The sequence below is a fragment of the Apodemus sylvaticus genome, chromosome 8, assembly GCF_947179515.1.
Source record: "Apodemus sylvaticus chromosome 8, mApoSyl1.1, whole genome shotgun sequence".
NCBI lineage: Eukaryota > Metazoa > Chordata > Mammalia > Rodentia > Muridae > Apodemus > Apodemus sylvaticus.
Window position 1 is genome coordinate 74,782,457 of NC_067479.1, and position 17,472 is coordinate 74,799,928.

Genomic DNA, 17,472 nt, shown 5'->3' on the forward strand with positions numbered 1-17,472 from the left:
GTGGCAAGTGCCTTTAATCCCAGCACTTGGAAGGCAAAGGCAGGCAGATTTCTGAGTTCGAGGCCAGCCTGGTCTACAGAGTGAGTTACAGGACAGCCAGGGCTATACAGAGAAACCCTGTCTCGAAAAAAACCAATATATATATATAAAACAATGAATACATGAAATTCTTAGGCAAATGGATGGAACTAGAAAATATCCTGAGTGAGGTAACCCAATCACAAAAGAACACACATGGTATGCAATTATTGATAAGTGGTTATTAGCCCAAAAGTTCTGAATACCCAAGATACAATTCACAAACCACCTGAGGCTCAAGAAGAAGGAAGAACAAAGTGTGGATACTTTGGACTTTTGTAGAAGGAGGATCAGAATACCCATGGCTCACAGCACTAATAGACTGAGCATAGGGTCCCCAGTGGAGGAGCTAGAGAAAGGACCCAAGGAGCTGAAGAGGTTTGCAGCCCCATAGAAGGAACAACAATATGAACCAACCAGTGCCCCCAGAGCTCCCAGGGACTAAACCAGCCGCCAAAGAGTACACATGGAGGGACCCATGGCTCCAGCTACATATGTCGCAGAGGATGGCCTTTTCAGACATCAGTGAAAAAAGAGGTCATTGGTCCCACGCAGACTTGATACCCCAGTGTAGGGGAATGCTAGGTCAGGAAAGTGGGAGGAGGGTTGGGAAGCAGGGGGAGGGGGGATGAGAGAGGGGGTTTTCAGAGGGGTAACAAGGAAAGGGGATAATGTTTGAAATGTAAATAAAGCAAATATCTAATAAAAAGAAGACAGGAAGCTGAGAGGGTGTAAATATATATATATATATATATATATGGAATTCTCAAAAGGGTAATAAAAAGCACAGGGACTGGTAAGATGGTTCAGTGATTAGAGCACTGGTTGCTTCTCTAGGACTCAGGTTTGATCCCCAGCACCCACATGTTGGCTCACAACTGGCTGTAACTCTAGTTCTAGTTCCAGGGGATCTGATGTTCTCTTGTGGCCTCTGTGGCACGAGGCAGGCCTGTTGCAAAGACCTTTAGGCAGGCCAAATCCCCACACATGCAAAATAAAAATAAAAAAGAATGTCAGAAGCTACCCCTACAGTGTGACAAACATGAGTGCTTAAATAGCTGAACAAGGACAATGCACATGCCAACCTGAAGGAAGGAAAGAGCAGAAAGCCTCAACAAAGAACCACGGGCAGCCAAGGAATGCCGGGAGCTGGGGAAATAGTCTTTCGGATGGAGGAGCACCTCAGTGCGTTATCTAAAATACCAAACAGGTAGCCCTGAAAGCATGCACACAAATAGCATTGTGAGCACATTATATATTTAGAAATATATATGTATGTAAGTGTGTGTGTGTGTGTGTGTGTGTGATGTAATTTTGAATAGGAATGACCCATAGGCTCAGATATTTGAATGCTTGGTCATTAGGGAGTTGTGCTACTTGACAGAGATTAGGAGGCGTGGCCTTACTGGAGGAAGTGTGTCAGTGGGCATAGGCATTAGGGTTTCAAAAGCTCAAGTAAGGCCCAGCATCTCTCTCCTTCCTGCTGTCTGTGGATCAGGATGTAGAGCTCTTGTCTCCTCCAGCACCATGTCTGCCTGTGAATACAAGATTTGAAGGAATGTGTTTTTTTTATACTTGCAAAAAACTTAATAAGCCCACTTAATGAAATGAACAAATGGACTGAACCTCTGAAACTGTAAGCAAGCTTACAATTAAATGTTTCCTTTATAAGAGTTGCCACAGTCGTACTGTCTCTTCACAGCAGTAGAACTAAAATAGCATGTACCAGGCTGGTGAGATGGCTCAGTAGTTAAGAGCACTGACTGCTCTTCTAAAGGTCCTGAGTTCAAATCCCAGCAACCACATGGTGGCTCACAACCATCCGTAATGAGATCTGACACCCTCTTCTAGAGTGTCTGAAGACAGCTACAGTGTACTCACATATAATAAATCTAAAACAAAAAACAAAAAAAAAAACCAGCATGTACCAATTAATGGATAAAGGAAGCCACAGATTTGAAAGAGAGCAGTAAGGATTATATAAGAGGGACTTATGGGAAGGTTTGGAGGGAGGAAAGGAAAGAGGAAGATGGTATCATTACATCATAATCTCAAAAAATAAACAATTTTTTAACTTTATAAAAGTATTTTTATAACCAAAGGGCACAAGTTGGGTGTGCAAGGATGGGGCATGGATCTGGGAAGAGCCGGGGAAGAGAAATTAATATGATTAAAACATACTGTACAAAACTAAAATCTTGGGGCTGAAGAGATGGCTCAACATGTTAGGAGCACTGACTGCTCTTCTAGAGGTCCTGAGTTTGCCGGAGCTAGCCTGTCAGTCAACACGGAAACCCCAGCTGGGGGAGTGAGGATGATTATAGAAAAGGCCGAAAGAAGATGCAAGAGACAGGTATGGGAGGGTCTCTGGTTAATACCATGCCAGCAACAGTGTATTTTCTCAGTATCCTTTAAAGGCAAGCAGCACAAAGCATGACCAATTCCAGGACGATAAACCATGACCACAAATGCTTATGTGGTGAGTTTATGGTACATAGTATCTATGTTTGACAAAAGATGTTTCCTTCAGGCTAGGACAGTATCTCAAGGACATATGCACAAGCAGAGGGTATAACGCACATCTTAATTAAAAACAAAGACAAATGCAGGCAGACTCATTCATGATTATCACAAGCAAGAAATCAGCCTAAGTTAACTCCAGAAGTGCTTTCCACACAAGTTCAATTTCCACAACCACATGGTGGCTCACAGCCATCTGTAATGGGATTTAAAACCCTCTTCTGGTGTGTCTGAAGACAGCTACAGTGTACTCATATAAATAAAATAAATAAATCTTCAAAAGAAACCTAGAGCCTCTCAAATAACTCATAAAAAATAAATTTAAATAAGCTAATAAATACTAAAGCAATGAAGATACTATATGTGTGTGACATGTGGAAACAAATTTGTCTAGTGGTGGGCAGAAGGCTTGAAGAAATGTGGGGTTTGTATACTTGTAAAAAAAAACTAATAAATACATACACTTAATGAAATAAAGATAGTGAATCTCATAGAGAATACTTGAGATACTGTGCCTGGGGGCCCAGCAAGATAGCTTAGGAGATAAAGATATTTGCCACCAAGTCTGGCAACCCAACTCTGATTCCCAGAATCTACATTGTAGAAGAAAACCCACTCTCAAAAGTTGTCCTCTGAACTAAATATGAGCATCTAAATGCCTGACACATACACATACATCTACACAGATAATAAATACATAAATAACTACATAAATACATAAATAAATAAATAAAAATAAATGCAAAGCATGTAAATACATTTCACATGGTAGATGGATTAGAAGATCTATAACAAAGCCAAAGGTCTTGACCACAACTGTAGTCCTGGCACCTGGGAGTTTCCAAATTAGCTTCAAAGTAGTTCGATTTTTGTTTCAACTACGTGAGACCAAGTAGCAAAAACAAAATAAACTATAAAATAAATATTTTAAACAGCCCGTGGACCCTGAGAGGTAGGTCTATGTTTCTTAGTCTATGAAGATCTATTAAAGGACCTTAGTCATTCAAAAAACTTAATTTTTTTGTATATGTATATGCTAATAAAAAATCTTCACATTTAATACCCATGCACCTCTCTTATCTTCATTTTCCTTTGCCCCTTCCTCCTCCTTATTCCCTCCACCTACAACCTGGACTCATCCTCCCCTCATCCTTTTCCTTCTCTTCTTCCTCCAATTTCATAATTGGTTTTGTGAGCAAAAGGAAACCGCAGATACACTAAGTCATCAAGTTCTGATAAACCCACAGATATTCTCCCACCTGGAATTACAAAACTGGAGAAAGCTAGAAAGGAAGGAAGTCTCCCAGGAGACAGATTACAGACATGAGCGCTGCCTTCTCACAAGGGTGCTGTTACAACAGTCCCACACTAAAGTGCCTCACACACAAGTGCCTCTGGGGAAAACAAACCAAAAACAGACCACAGCAGGGACCACCTCCACTAACTGCCTCTATCTTCCCCAGTCCACAAGCAACTGGGAGAAGATCCACAAGTACTAAATCATTCAAGTTCCAGTCTCCCAGTTGGCTGTGTCTTCCCCCATCGGCTCCTCACAACGGCCTGCGCTGACCCTGTGGCATGTAGGGCTCTCTCCAGCAACAGAGCATATCCCTTCTCTCAGACCACAACAGGACCTTTTTCCGTGGATCCTAGCACCTCCTGATGACAGTCACTCCCCTGTCACACCAGCCACGGTATGAGTCCCATCTTTCAAGTCATCTGGAGGTTTGATGTCTAATACAGAGGGGTGCTAGAGACAGGACTATGTTCCCAAACACCTACTTTTCAGATACAGGCCAAGACCACCAGGGCAGAGTCATAAGGCACGTCTCCACTCTGTCACCTCTCAGTCTGCTCTTTATTTAACTGTTGCACATAAATTTCTTTCTGCTCTCCAACAATGCTTCTTTCTGTCCTGTTAAATCATGTGACACTGCCTCTCCAGCTGTTCATTGGCTACATCTTTACCCCTTTCTCCCAAGCTCTTCCTCACTAGCAACAGTTCACTGACTGCCTTCAGTGTGAGCCAGGTTGGGTGAGAGTGTCTTAGTTAGTGTCTTAGTGTCTGTGGTGGTTTTAGCTGTGCTCCTTCTGTGTGGTCTTTGTCAGTAAGTCACTTCCCCAGCTCTACCCACAATTCCAAGGTCAGATTAAGCAAGTTGTAGCCTGGTTGTTGTGTCAGTGGAGATTTTGAATGGATAATCCAGACTAGTTACTAAAGGTTTTATACTCTTCTCATGTTTTGTTGTTTTTTTAAGATAGGGTCTCACTATGTAGCCCTCCCTGACATGTAACTCAGTTTGTAGACCAGGGTGACATCAAAGTCATAGAGATCCACCTGCCTCTGCCTCCTCAATGCTAGGTTTAAAGACATGTGCCACCACAGGAGGACCAGCCCAGGGCTTCATATTCTTTTTGGAAATTGTTTTTCTCTTGTCTCAGATTTCATGACAACACTTTTTGTCTTCACACCACACACACACATACACACTTATGTATTTATTTTAATGTAGCTCATCTTCACATTATTTTTGGTTTAAAAACTCTCATTGTAAAAGTCAGGAAAAGGACAAGAGCTAAGATCCATGAGTAGCGTTAGGACCAGACGCCCCACCTCCAAAAAACTTTGAAAATTAAAGGATGATACAAACATACAAAACATATATTAAAATGCATCAATGATACTTGCTAGTGAGAGGAATTCAAATATGCCACTTCAAAATATGTTACTTCAGAGTTGTGAGTGGTGGCGTGCATGTGTAATCCCAGTGCTTGGGAGATAAAGGAAGGGAAATAAAAGCTCAAGGACAGGCAGACATGTGACCCTGCCTCAAAAAAAATTAAACAAACAATTAAGTTCACTTGAGCACAAAGATTATTTTGGTCTGAGTAATTCGGGCAATTAGACACTGCAGATTGCCGGGCAGTGGTGGCACACGCCTGTAATCCCAGCACTTGGGAGGCAGAGGCAGGCGGATCTCTGAGTTCAAGTCCAGCCTGGTCTACAGAGTGAGTTCCAGGTCAGCCAGAGCTATATAAAGAAACCCTGTCTCGGGGGTGGGGGTGGGGGGAGACACTGCAGATTAAGCCGGGTGGTGGTGGTGCACGCCTCATTTTTTATTAAAAAAAAAATCAATGAATAAATAAACCAACAAATGAAGACACTGCAGATGTAAAATGAGCTTCCTGCTTTCTCCCTTTATCCAAATGTATAGTTTAAGTTTCCTTTTGTAACTGTAGCTATACATTTGGAGACAGACTTTTGACAAACAAATGTACAGACAGACTGTACATTTGTACAGACTTCAGTATGTAAAAAATAAACTGCAATGACTATTTTCCCACATGTGACTGTTTCTGTTTCCCTGACTGAGCAGAGAAGACAGCTCAGCACTATGAGTAGCACCAGCTGGAGTCTGCAGAGGCCTTGCTGCCAACTCGTTCCCCATGTTCCTCAGTCAGTTCCCCTAGAAGCCCAAACTCCTTTCCTCTATCTAATCACTTTCCCACGACTGCCTTCTGTTAAAAATGATGTGTTTATTTCATGACCAAACATTCCTTAGAATTTATTTTCTGTAAAGTTTTGTTAGACATGCTAAATAAACTTACTCCCTATTTTAAAAAGTAAATAATAAAAATGAAGAAAACACTCATGATAAAATAATAGGCAGTGAAAACCCTATGGGTTATTTTGTAGATTAACAGAAACAAACTGACTCTTGGACTGACTGTAGAACTTGCACAAAAGCTGAGGGGGTGACTCAGTTGGTAGAGGGACCTGTGTGGGTTTCCAGCACTGTCTGCACACTTGGCACGATGGGAACACACTTGTAATGTCAGTGCAACCATGGAGGTGGGAAGATCAGATTCAACCTATCCTTGACTACATAATGAAGCCAAGACTAATGTAGATTACTGGACATACCTCAAAAAGATGTAGTTCACTACATCTGTGCTTTGTATTTAAAAGGGGTTTTGCCTTCTAATCTTTTTCCTTATATGCATGTGTGTATGTGTGGTATGTGTATCTGTGGTGTGTGTGTCTGTTTGTATGTGGTATATATGTCATATGTGCATGTGATATGTGTAGTGTATGTATAGGGTGTGGTGTGTGTGGTGTGTACATGCATATATGTGATATGTATGTAGTATGTGTGTATATGATGTGTGTATGTGGGGTATATGTATGTTGTATGTGGGGGATATAAGTGTCTGTGTGTGTGGTATATGTGTGTATGGTATGTGTGTGTATGGTGTGTGTATGTATATGGTATGGGGGGCTGTGTGTGTGTGGTATATATGTGTATGGTGTATGTGTGTGCATGTGTGTATGGTGTGGTGTGTGTGTGTGTGTGTGTGTGTAAGTTATGGTGTGGTGTGTGCATGTATGTTAAGGGGGGCTATGTATGTGTATGTATGTGTAGTATGTGGTGTGTGTGTGTGTGTGTGTGTGTACATGTGGACTGACACCTTAGAGAAATCAGTCCTCTCTTTCCACCTTGTTGAGGAGGGATGTCTCTTGTTTCAACCATACTCTGTACTCCAGGCTAGCTGTCCCAGTATCTTTTGTTCCATCCTCATGTCCCCTGCTCCTAACTCACCACATCTATCCATGTCTATCCACGTTTATCCCCACTTCCCATATCACTAGCCAAGGAGCGCTGAGGTTACAACTGTGCACCAACGTATCAGGCTTTTCAACGTGGTTTTGGGGAATTGAACTCAGGTCATCAGGTCACATGAATGTCAGCCCTGTCCACTGAGTCGTGTCACTACCTACATCTAGGTTTTGAAAGAGGATAGTAACACTAAATTAGGCCGGGCAGTGGTAGCACATGCCTGTAATCCCAGCACTCTGGGAGGCAGAGACAGGCAGATTACTAATGTAGATTACTGGACATACCTCAAAAAGATGTAGTTCACTACATCTGTGCTTTGTATTTAAAAGGGGTTTTGCCTTCTAATCTTTTTCGAGGCCAGCCTGGTCTACAGAGTGAGTTCCAGGATAGCCAGGACTATACAGAAAAACCCTATCTCGAAAACCCCCCCAAAAAAAAAAAGTAACACTGAATTAGATGCTTTGACTCTTAAACTCATTATTCAAACCAATGCTTTACTAAATTCTTTTGGTTTACTATTTGTTAATGTTCAGTAGAACAAAAAACTTGTGGACAGGCAACCCTCTACCTGGATGCACATGACATCATTACAGTATGACCTGTTTCTAATTTTGTTTTTAACTAGAATATTAGCGCATTTCACTCTCTCATCTCTCTGGCCATTCCCATGACCTCCTTAATATGCACGGCCTCTTGTTCTTAAATTCCTCTTACATGTATAAGTATATAAAACTTTAGTCTGTGTTTTTACTACTACACTCCAGGAAACAAGAGACATTCCTCCTCAACAGGGTTGTGGGGTTGCTACTATTTCAGTGCTGGAACTGAAGTCAGCCCGTTACGTGTGCTCGCCATGGACTCCACCCAAACGAGGCTTCACCAGTCTTGGTTTCTTTCCTTTTCTGCCATTCTTCTTCATTCCTCTCTCCTTGGCTCTCTCTTCTCCCCTCCTTCATCTCCACAACTCCTGGCTATCCTGGAACTCACTCTGTAGACCAGGCTGGCCTCGAACTCAGAAATCTGCCTGCCTCTGCCTCCCAAGTGCTGGGACTAAAGGCATGTGCTACCACTGCCCGGCCTAATTTAGTGTTACTATCCTCTTTCAAAACCTAGATGTAGGTAGTGACACAACATAAAGGGCATTAAATTATCTCAGAGCAATGTCTAGGGAATATTAATAAATCAAAACTACATCATTGAGGATGATTGCCCTGCAGATACCAACCTTCATGCTTTAAAATCTGTGATAATGGACATGACCCAGAGGGAACAATGTTGACAGGGCCAGGGAAGCTTCCCTAGTGATATTTATTGTTAACTGAAGATGCATAAGGAATGACAGGGAAAGTCTGCACCTGGAATGAGTCAGTATCAAACAGACACACAGCGTTACAAGTATTCCTCCTATTAAAACTCCCCATCACCAGGGAGTTAAGAAATACTGTCCTCTCTGCCTCAGTGTGGGTGGGCTGTCATTCACACTGAGGATGGACTGCAACTCACTAGCAATGGAAACTTTCACAAAAGAAATTACTCTTTTTGTTGACCAGTAATTAGAGAACATCCTCTGCTGGTGTAGCTCAGTGGAGACATTTGCCTTGAATAGACAAAGGCTGAGACTCAATTCTCAGCATTGGGATTAGAAATGGGGTTGGGGTGGGGAGAAGAAAGATGAGGAAAGGGAGAAGGAAAAGAAGAGCAGGCAGAGGAGAAAAAGGAAGAAGACCAGGAAAAGAAGAAAAGGGAGGAAGAAAATAAATTCCTTAACATAAAAAGGAAAATAGTATGAAAAGTAGTTTAGAGATATATGTTGTGGGGAAATGAAGAGAATCTACTCTGAGAGAAACACACTCAGGAAAAAAAATAATGAAACTCTACCAATATAACCTCACAACCACCCACAGGAAAAGACTGAATTTGCAGTAAAGGAGGAAGTGTTCTTCAAATGAAGATCCTGGTGATGAGCCAGACCCAACTCCCCAGAACTCACACAGCCCAGATTAAAATGCTGTATCAAATTCCCTTTGCTCCCATTCAAAATGAAGAAGTATGCACACAATTCCTAATATGATTTCTAATAATTAGTAAGTAGGTGCCTCAACATTTCAGCCGTAGGAATAAGCTATCTTACTATAAGCTAATAAACTGTTTCTTTTGATCCATCATTCTCTTGGGTACTTGGGTAGTACCAAATGGTTTCTTGGAGGCTTATCAAAAGGAAGATATGACAGACTAAGCCTTCTTGTTGTAAGCAAAGTCCCCAAGAGCTAGAACGCCAGTGACTCCCAGACCAGAGCTGTCACCTGAGCCATCACTGCTGAAGACCTACTCAAAAATGTACTTCAGAACTCGGGCAGAAGCACGAGTTCTCCTTTGCTCCCAGAACTTGGAAAGTGAGCAGAGGGAGCCAGAATCTGTACTCACATCTGGAAAAGAAAGGTGCTCCCTTTCTGAAGCTCAGTTGGTATTCTTTCCTTTTTCTCATATAGCTCAGGCTAGCCTGAACTCATTATGTACCTAAGGGGGATCTTGAATTCCTGATCTTCCTGCCTATATTACTCAAGCACTGGAGATAACAGTACCATTCTCGGGTTTAAGATGTTCTTAGGCTTCTTTTTAATAAAATTCACTGCCACTATTTGTTCGTTGAAAAAGAACAAAATGTAGATGGAGGTAAGTTTCAGCAGTAATGTGATTGCTGTCGTGAGTTATTATGTACTACAAATGGAAGCGGGAGAAAGAGAGAGAATGAAACTCTGGCTCACATGCTTTCAGTTACAATGCTCCTGGCAGAGAGCACAGGTCCTCCATGCTGGTCACAGCTCCACAGAACTTCCCCATCACCACCCCAGGTTCCCACAGTCTCCTTCTTCAGTCCCCCTCACTGGCATGTCATCTATGCTAACCCCTGCTTCTCTGTTCTCTAGATCTCTCAAAGATGGAAAGACTCAACTACACACTCTTGACTGAGTTCATCCTCACAGGGGTTCCCCACCCTCCCAGGCTGAGGACATTCCTGTTTGTCTTCTTTTTGCTGATCTATATCCTGACTCAGCTGGGGAACATGCTCATCCTGATCACTGTCTGTGCCGACACACAGCTCCATGCGCGCCCCATGTACATCTTCCTTGGTGCACTCTCTGTCATCGACATGGGCATCTCTACCATCATTGTGCCCCGCCTCATGATGAACTTCACTCCAGGAGTTAAGCCCATCACATTTGGGGGATGTGTGGCCCAGCTTTATTTCTACCACTTTCTGGGAAGCTCCCAGTGTTTCCTATACACCACAATGGCCTACGACAGGTACCTGGCCATATGCCAACCCCTGCGTTACCCAGTCCTCATGTCTGCTAAGCTGAGTACCTTGCTGGTGGCTGGAGCTTGGGTGGCTGGTTCAATCCACGGAGCAATCCAAGCCATCCTAACCTTCCGCTTGCCCTACTGTGGTCCCAACCAGGTAGATTACTTCTTCTGTGACATTCCTGCAGTTCTGAAGCTAGCCTGTGCAGATACCACAGTCAATGAGTTGGTCACCTTTGTGGACATTGGAGTGGTGGTCGCCAGTTGTTTCTCCCTGATCCTTCTTTCCTACATCTATATCATTCGTGCCATCCTGAGAATCCGCACAGCTGATGGGAGGAGAAGGGCCTTCTCAACATGTGGAGCCCATGTGACTATTGTTACTGTGTACTATGTGCCCTGTGCCTTCATCTACCTGCGACCTGACAGCCACAGCATCCTGGATGGGGCAGCTGCTCTCTTCCCCACAGCCATCACGCCTTTCCTCAATCCCCTCATCTACACTCTGAGGAACCAGGAGGTGAAGCTGGCCTTGAGGAGAATGGTAGGAGGACAAAGCACTAAGAGTGAGGTCTGAGCACCTCTTCCCTTCTGAGGAGACACCCAGGTTTCCACTCAGCCTTGTGTTTAGGTTTCACCTAGGCTTCCTGAGTTTCTCATTGGTGGAGCCAGCCACACAGATCCACACAATGCGATAGAACACAGATGAAGGGAAAGCACAACCTCCTAGCTGTTCTTAGTCTCTCCTCCAGGCAAACAGCTCCCAGCTACCACAGAAGTCGATGGTAACACTCAATCACCCAACCATGTTGCAACATTCCAAAAGCACCCAATGATCCCTTGGTGTCCTGAACATCCTCAGTCAAGCCCATCTATAATAGTCTATAGTTCCTAGTTCAATATATACCTCAACATCTAGTGTTAAGCAAGGAACTATGGATGTTTGCTGGGTTCCTACCAGGCCTGACGTGGGATTCTCTAAGGCTACCCCAATAGGTAAATGGATGAAGAGAGACTCTTTCCTGATAAAGACATAAAACTTCTTTTGAAATAGCCCTTTTTGTATTAAACTACCCAGAAGAAAGAATACAATAGGGTCTTTACAAATATTTCAAGGACTCACCAGGTGGTGATGATGCATACCTTCAATCCCAGCATTCAGGAGGTAGAAGCAGGTGGATTTATGAGTTCAAGGCCAGCCTGGTCTACAGAGTGAATTCTAGGACAGCCATAGCTACACAGAGAAACACTGTTTTAAGAAACAAATGTGTGGGGGGTGGGGGAACTGGAGAGATGTCTCAGCTGTTAAGAGCACTGACTGCTCTTCCAGAAGTCCTGAGTTCAATTCCCAGCAACCACATGGTGGCTCACAACCATCTGTTATGGGATCAGATGCCCTCTTCTGATGTATCTGAAGACAGCAACAGTGTACTCACATAAAATAAATAAATCAAAAAAAAAGAAAGAAAGAAAGAAAGAAAGAAAGAAAGAAAGAAAGAAAGAAAGAAAGAAAGAAAGAAAGAAAAGAAACAAATGTGTGTTTGTCTGTTTACTGTGTGTGTGTGTGTGTGTGTGTGTGTGTATGCATACTTCAAAAGTATATTTTCTGATACCCTGAAAGCAAAGCCCATTGTGAAATTTCACATGGAGAGAAACCTGGGAAATGGACCAGAGCCCCAGCATAATTCATCCAACTGGGCACTTCGTGCTCCACGTTTGTCAGATGAGCACGCTTTCCCTGAGCTGCCAACGGCGGAAAGTGTGAGGGAATTTCATGGGATCTTTGGTTTGGGCCCATTAGCGCCTGCACCTCCTTTTCTCCCCTTTGTCTCTGATTTGTCCTCTAGATTTTCAACTTGGAATGATTCATGTGCTAAGCCTCAGTGCCTACACTGCAAACTCTCTCAGTCAAGTTTGTTCCTATAGATGTTCATACCCTAAAGACTCACCACTAGTTTATCTAACTCTTCAAAGTGACAGAAACTCGCCTTCTCCCTTAGATGAAGCCGGTTCTCAGTGTTTTGCTCAGAAAACAGACAATCCACCTGTATCAGATTCCTCTTGCCACAATATTCCTTACAAGCTCTCTTAAATCTTTACTAAATATTAAATGAGGTCCAAAAAGAATAGAGGAGTGGCCCCTGGTTCTGGAAAGACTCAGTGCAAGAGCATAGGGGAATGGCAGAACAGGGAAGCGGGAAGGGGTAGATGGAGGAACAGGGGGAGGGAAGAGGGTTTATGGGACTTGCGGGGAGTGGGGACCCAGAAAAGGGGAAATCATTTGAAATGTAAATAAAAAATATATCAATAAAAAATCTTTACTAGAGTGGATAAATAATAAATTATGAAAAATAAGCTTAGGTTTGTAGCTAGTACGGCAAAAAGTTTATCCAAAGAATGCAAATTGTACTTCTTTTTCACTTTTCTGACTCATCAATATAATTGCTATTGTCACTGTGACTTTAACAGTTAATTAATCATTACAATGCTCTATAAACCTATAATAAAACACACATCAAAATGGAATGATTCTGAGCATATTGTCAGTGCTTTGGGATATATGTATATATGTATATATATATACATATATACATATATCCCAAATTTAATATCTGTAAGCTCTGTGTTTGAACCACCAAACCCACAAAAAAAAATCTAGAAAATACCATGTTCTATAAAGAATTGGGTATAACTCATCATTTTCATTCCTGTATCATCCTACCTTTCTTTCTACTCTTATGATAAAATACTGACCAGGGAAGCTTGGGGGAGGGGGTTATTTGGTTTAGATATCTTGATTACAATTGATCATTGGGAGAAGTCAGAATAAGACCCTGGAGCAGAGCCTGAAGCAAAGGCTATAGAGGAACACTACTTACTACTTTCTCTCTGCGAATTGCTCAGACTACTTTCTTATATCTCCCAGAACCACCGTGCAGGGGTGGCACTGCACACAATAAACTGGACCCTTCTTATCAATCACCCACCAAGAAAATGTCCCATAGACTTGTAGACAGGCTTGTATAATGAGACATTTTCTGCAAGTGCCAGGATTTCAGGTGTGTGCTTCTACTTCTGGCTTCTCAGTTGAGGAACCACCTTCCCAGAAGACCTAGTTTGTATGAAATTGACAAAAAAGAGAAAAATAACCAGCAAACTTTACTAAAAATAAAGTCTCACAAAGGTATTTCTTCATCTACACTCACAGGAGCATTCTTCAAAGCAGCCACAAGATGGAGCAAGCCAACTGGCCATGGATAAACGAGTAAACAGCTGTGGGATGCCCATACAATGAAATACAATTCAGCCTTAAGAAGCGTCGAACTCTTCATACACAAACATGCAAATAAGACATAAACATTTTAGAATACATTTCCTGCAGTAGGTAGATCACAAGACCTTAATGAAGCCAGAAATAGAAGCACACACCTGTAATCCTGGCATCCACAGAAAGAGGTCTCATTACACAGGCCTGTGGACAAGTCTATGAGACAGTTCTTGACTAATAATTAATGAGGAAGATCCAGTTTATTGTGGCAGAAAATGAGTTTCTTTAAGGTCCAGGATTATTAACAAAATCCTGGATAAATTTTAAAAATAAACAAGCAAACAAACAAATAAACAAGAAAATCTTAGCTCCATATTCACGGTCCATGAACCCTCATTTTTTCTGAACCACTTTTGCATGGTAAGTTGCTTCTGCTCTTTCCCACCCAACCCCATCATGTGGCCATCTCCACACCCACAGACCACACTCCAGAACCATGGTTTAGGAGTCATTTAAACAGTGCATCCACCAGCTTTACCAAGTCTACTTCCCAATCAAAGGCAGACCAGATTCTGATATTTTTTAGGTTTGATACACACAAACCTAAAAAAGAAACCCACCCTCCCAGGTCAAATTGCAAATACAAAAAACAATATGAATGGTCAAGACATCATGTCTCCCATCAAACCCACTAGTCCTATAGAAACATTCTCTAAAAAGAACTATCAAGATGAACACCAAGAGATAAAATTTAAAAGATCATAAATTTTGCCAAGGAATTTAAAGATTTACTGAACTCTAAGAGAATGACAATAAACACTTGAATGACATCCCTGTCTTGAAAAAAAAATAGATAGCATACTACTAACTAAACAATACACCTGAAAATTCTAAAATAAAAGGAAGAACTCACACACAAAAAGTAGATGGTAAGAAGCAAACTCAGGGGTGAAATCAATATAATGGAAACAACAATGAAAAGGAATCAATGAAGAGTTGGTGCTCTGAGAAAATCAGTAAGATTGACAAACCCTTATCCAAATTAAAAGACAGCGAGAGAAGATCCAAATTAACAAAATCAAGGGAAAGGGGGCACAGGACAACAGACACCAAGGAAAGCCAGGGAATCCTAAGGACAGTCTTTAAAAAGCTGTTCTGCACACTGGTAAATCTGAAAGTGAAAGAGATGTCCATAAAGGTGCAGCGAATGGCACTAAAATGCTGGTGGCAACCAATTCTAATCGGAAACAGTAAGTTTCCTGGTACTGGAAACCTAGCCAACTTCCCAGGAATAATGAGGCTGTGGACCTTAGAGAAGAATCTAACTCCCGCCACTTTGCTAGACCAGCGCAATTCCAACTTCATTCTAAATCTTATCCTTATTCCCCCAGAGAAGTGTAGCTATCACACTTCATCAAAGATGCTTCTCTCACAGCAAATGGAAACCATCTCAGAAAAGTACAACTGGAAACAGTGCTAAGACCAATGGGTTGAGAGGAGCTCAGCCCCAGTGGATAATGTATGCAGCTCAGTTCTTGCATTTATGGACCAGGCAGCACCACAGAAAAGGGGGACAAAAACGTTGTAAGAGACAGAATACCAGAAAGTCTGCTAGGAGCCTGCCTCTCCTACATGCAAACTCAGAGGGGAGAAAATCTCAAGGGTCCCACTCCTAGACAAAGAACTTCAGGCAGCTAATGACTGCTGAGAGGGAGAATTAACATCTCCAAGGGATGAGACCCAGAGAGGCTATCCAATACAAAGTGGTCAGCCCTGAAACATTTACACACAAACAATGGAAATGGACTCAGCATGATGTATTTATATATTTGTCTGTACATGTATGGACACATATGATATATATATGTAACAATAAAAGTCAAAGAAAAAGAGGTTATCAATTTGAAAATGGGACTGGAAGGGAACATGGGGAAGGTTGAAGAGAGGAAGAGGAAGTGATGCAATTATATTTTAATTAAAATATTTAAAATAATTAATAATTCAACAAGGGGCTGGAGAAATAGCTGAAGGGTTAAGAACACTCTCTGTTCTTCCAGAGGTCCTGAGTTCAATTCCCCCAACCACATGGTGGCTCACAACCATCTGTAACGTGATCTGGTTCCCTCTTCTGGTGTGTCTGAAGACAACCACAGTGTACTCAAGTACATAAAATAAATGAGTAAATCTTAAAAAAAAAAAAAAATCAACAAAAAGAAAATACCTTAAATATCCTAGTGACACAAAATCAGGTGTGGTGGTTTGAATGAGAACAGCCGCCAGGGGCTCATGTGTTTAAATACTTGGTCCTTTTAATGGAACGGTTTAGGAAGGATTAGGAAATGTGAAAGAGGTGTGAATTCTGGGGTTTCAGAAGACTCGGACCCTTCCCAGTTTCCTCTGCTTCATGGCTGTGTCTCAAGATGTAAGCTCTCGGCTGCTGCTCCAGTGCCATGTCTGCCTGCCTGCTCATTTTCCCAGCATCATGGTATCTATTACAGCAATAGAAAAGTTACCAAAAAACAAAAAAACAAAAAGAATATTCTGGGGGGGTAGGAGGGCTGGAGAAATGACTCAGCAGTTAAAAGCACTGACTGCTCTTCCAGAGGTCCTGAGTTCAGTTTCCAGCAACCACAGGGTGGCTCACAACCATCTCTAATGGGATCTGATGCCCTCTTCTGGTGTGTCTGAAAATATCGACAGTGGATTCATATACATAAATTAAGTAGATAATTCTTTTAGAAAAAAAAGAATATCCTACCCAGGCTGTGGTGGCTCAGGCCTGTAATCCCAGCACTCTGGGAGGCAGAAGCAGGCAGATTTCTGAGTTCAAAGCCAGCCTGGTCTACAGAGTGAGTTCCAGGACAGCCAGGGCTATACAGAGAAACTGTCCCAAAAAAACCAAATCCAAAAAACCAAAAAGAAAAAAAAAAGAAAAGAAACATCTTTATATATACACAGTAATAGAAATCCACTTCCATTACATACTACTAAAATAAGGTAAAATAGTGTGATAGTGTATCCTAATTGTTTAACAAAGGGAAAGAGAGCAAAAAGATATATACCTGGGTTTTGTTTGTTTTTAACATAAGGACAAAGTAGTGTCCTGTTTTGGTTTTTTTCCTTAACCTGTATCCTTGAGAGAAAGCGCAGGGACAAGGTGGAGACTTTAAAAATAGGCTTATCTGAATGGGTTTTACCTTATTTTATTGATTTTATAATTATATAAAGTCGGGGGGGGGGGTGGCACACACCTGTAATCCCAGCACTCTGGGAGACAGAGGCAGGAGGATTTCTGAGTTCAAGGCCAGCCTGGCCTATAGAGTGAGTTCCAGGACAGCCAGGGCTATACAGAGAAACCCTGTCTCAGAAAAAAAAAAATCCAAAAAACCAAAAAAAATTAAAATAAAAAATAAAAAATAAAAAAAGAATATCCTGGTGACAGTCAGGTTTATGTATGTATCTCTTAGTCTATGAGAAATTTCAATTTCATATTATGTAAGTGTGACAATAAATAAATAATAACACTCTTGAACACAGGCCTGGTGATGCATGCCTTAAGTCCAGCATTTGGGAGGTGGATGAAGGTGGGTCTCTGAGTTTGAGAGCAGCCTATCTACATGGGAAATTCCAGAACAGCCAGGGATACAAAGAGAAACCATAGCTCAAAAAGCCACGCCCAATTTT

At 41.9% G+C, this 17,472-nt stretch overlaps 1 protein-coding gene across 1 annotated transcript; it reads left to right on the forward strand.

Annotated features, from left to right (window-relative positions):
* Nucleotides 1-10,155: 10,155 nt before the first annotated feature.
* Nucleotides 10,156-11,097, forward strand: LOC127691032 (olfactory receptor 10G3). The gene has a single exon (XM_052190627.1). The coding sequence runs from the start codon at nt 10,156-10,158 to the stop codon at nt 11,095-11,097; it is 942 nt and encodes a 313-aa protein (XP_052046587.1).
* Nucleotides 11,098-17,472: the final 6,375 nt, after the last annotated feature.

Excerpts from the sequence above, each read along its gene's own strand:
- LOC127691032 (XM_052190627.1), top strand. The coding sequence starts at position 10,156 with ATGGAAAGACTCAACTACACACTCTTGACTGAGTTCATCCTCACAGGG.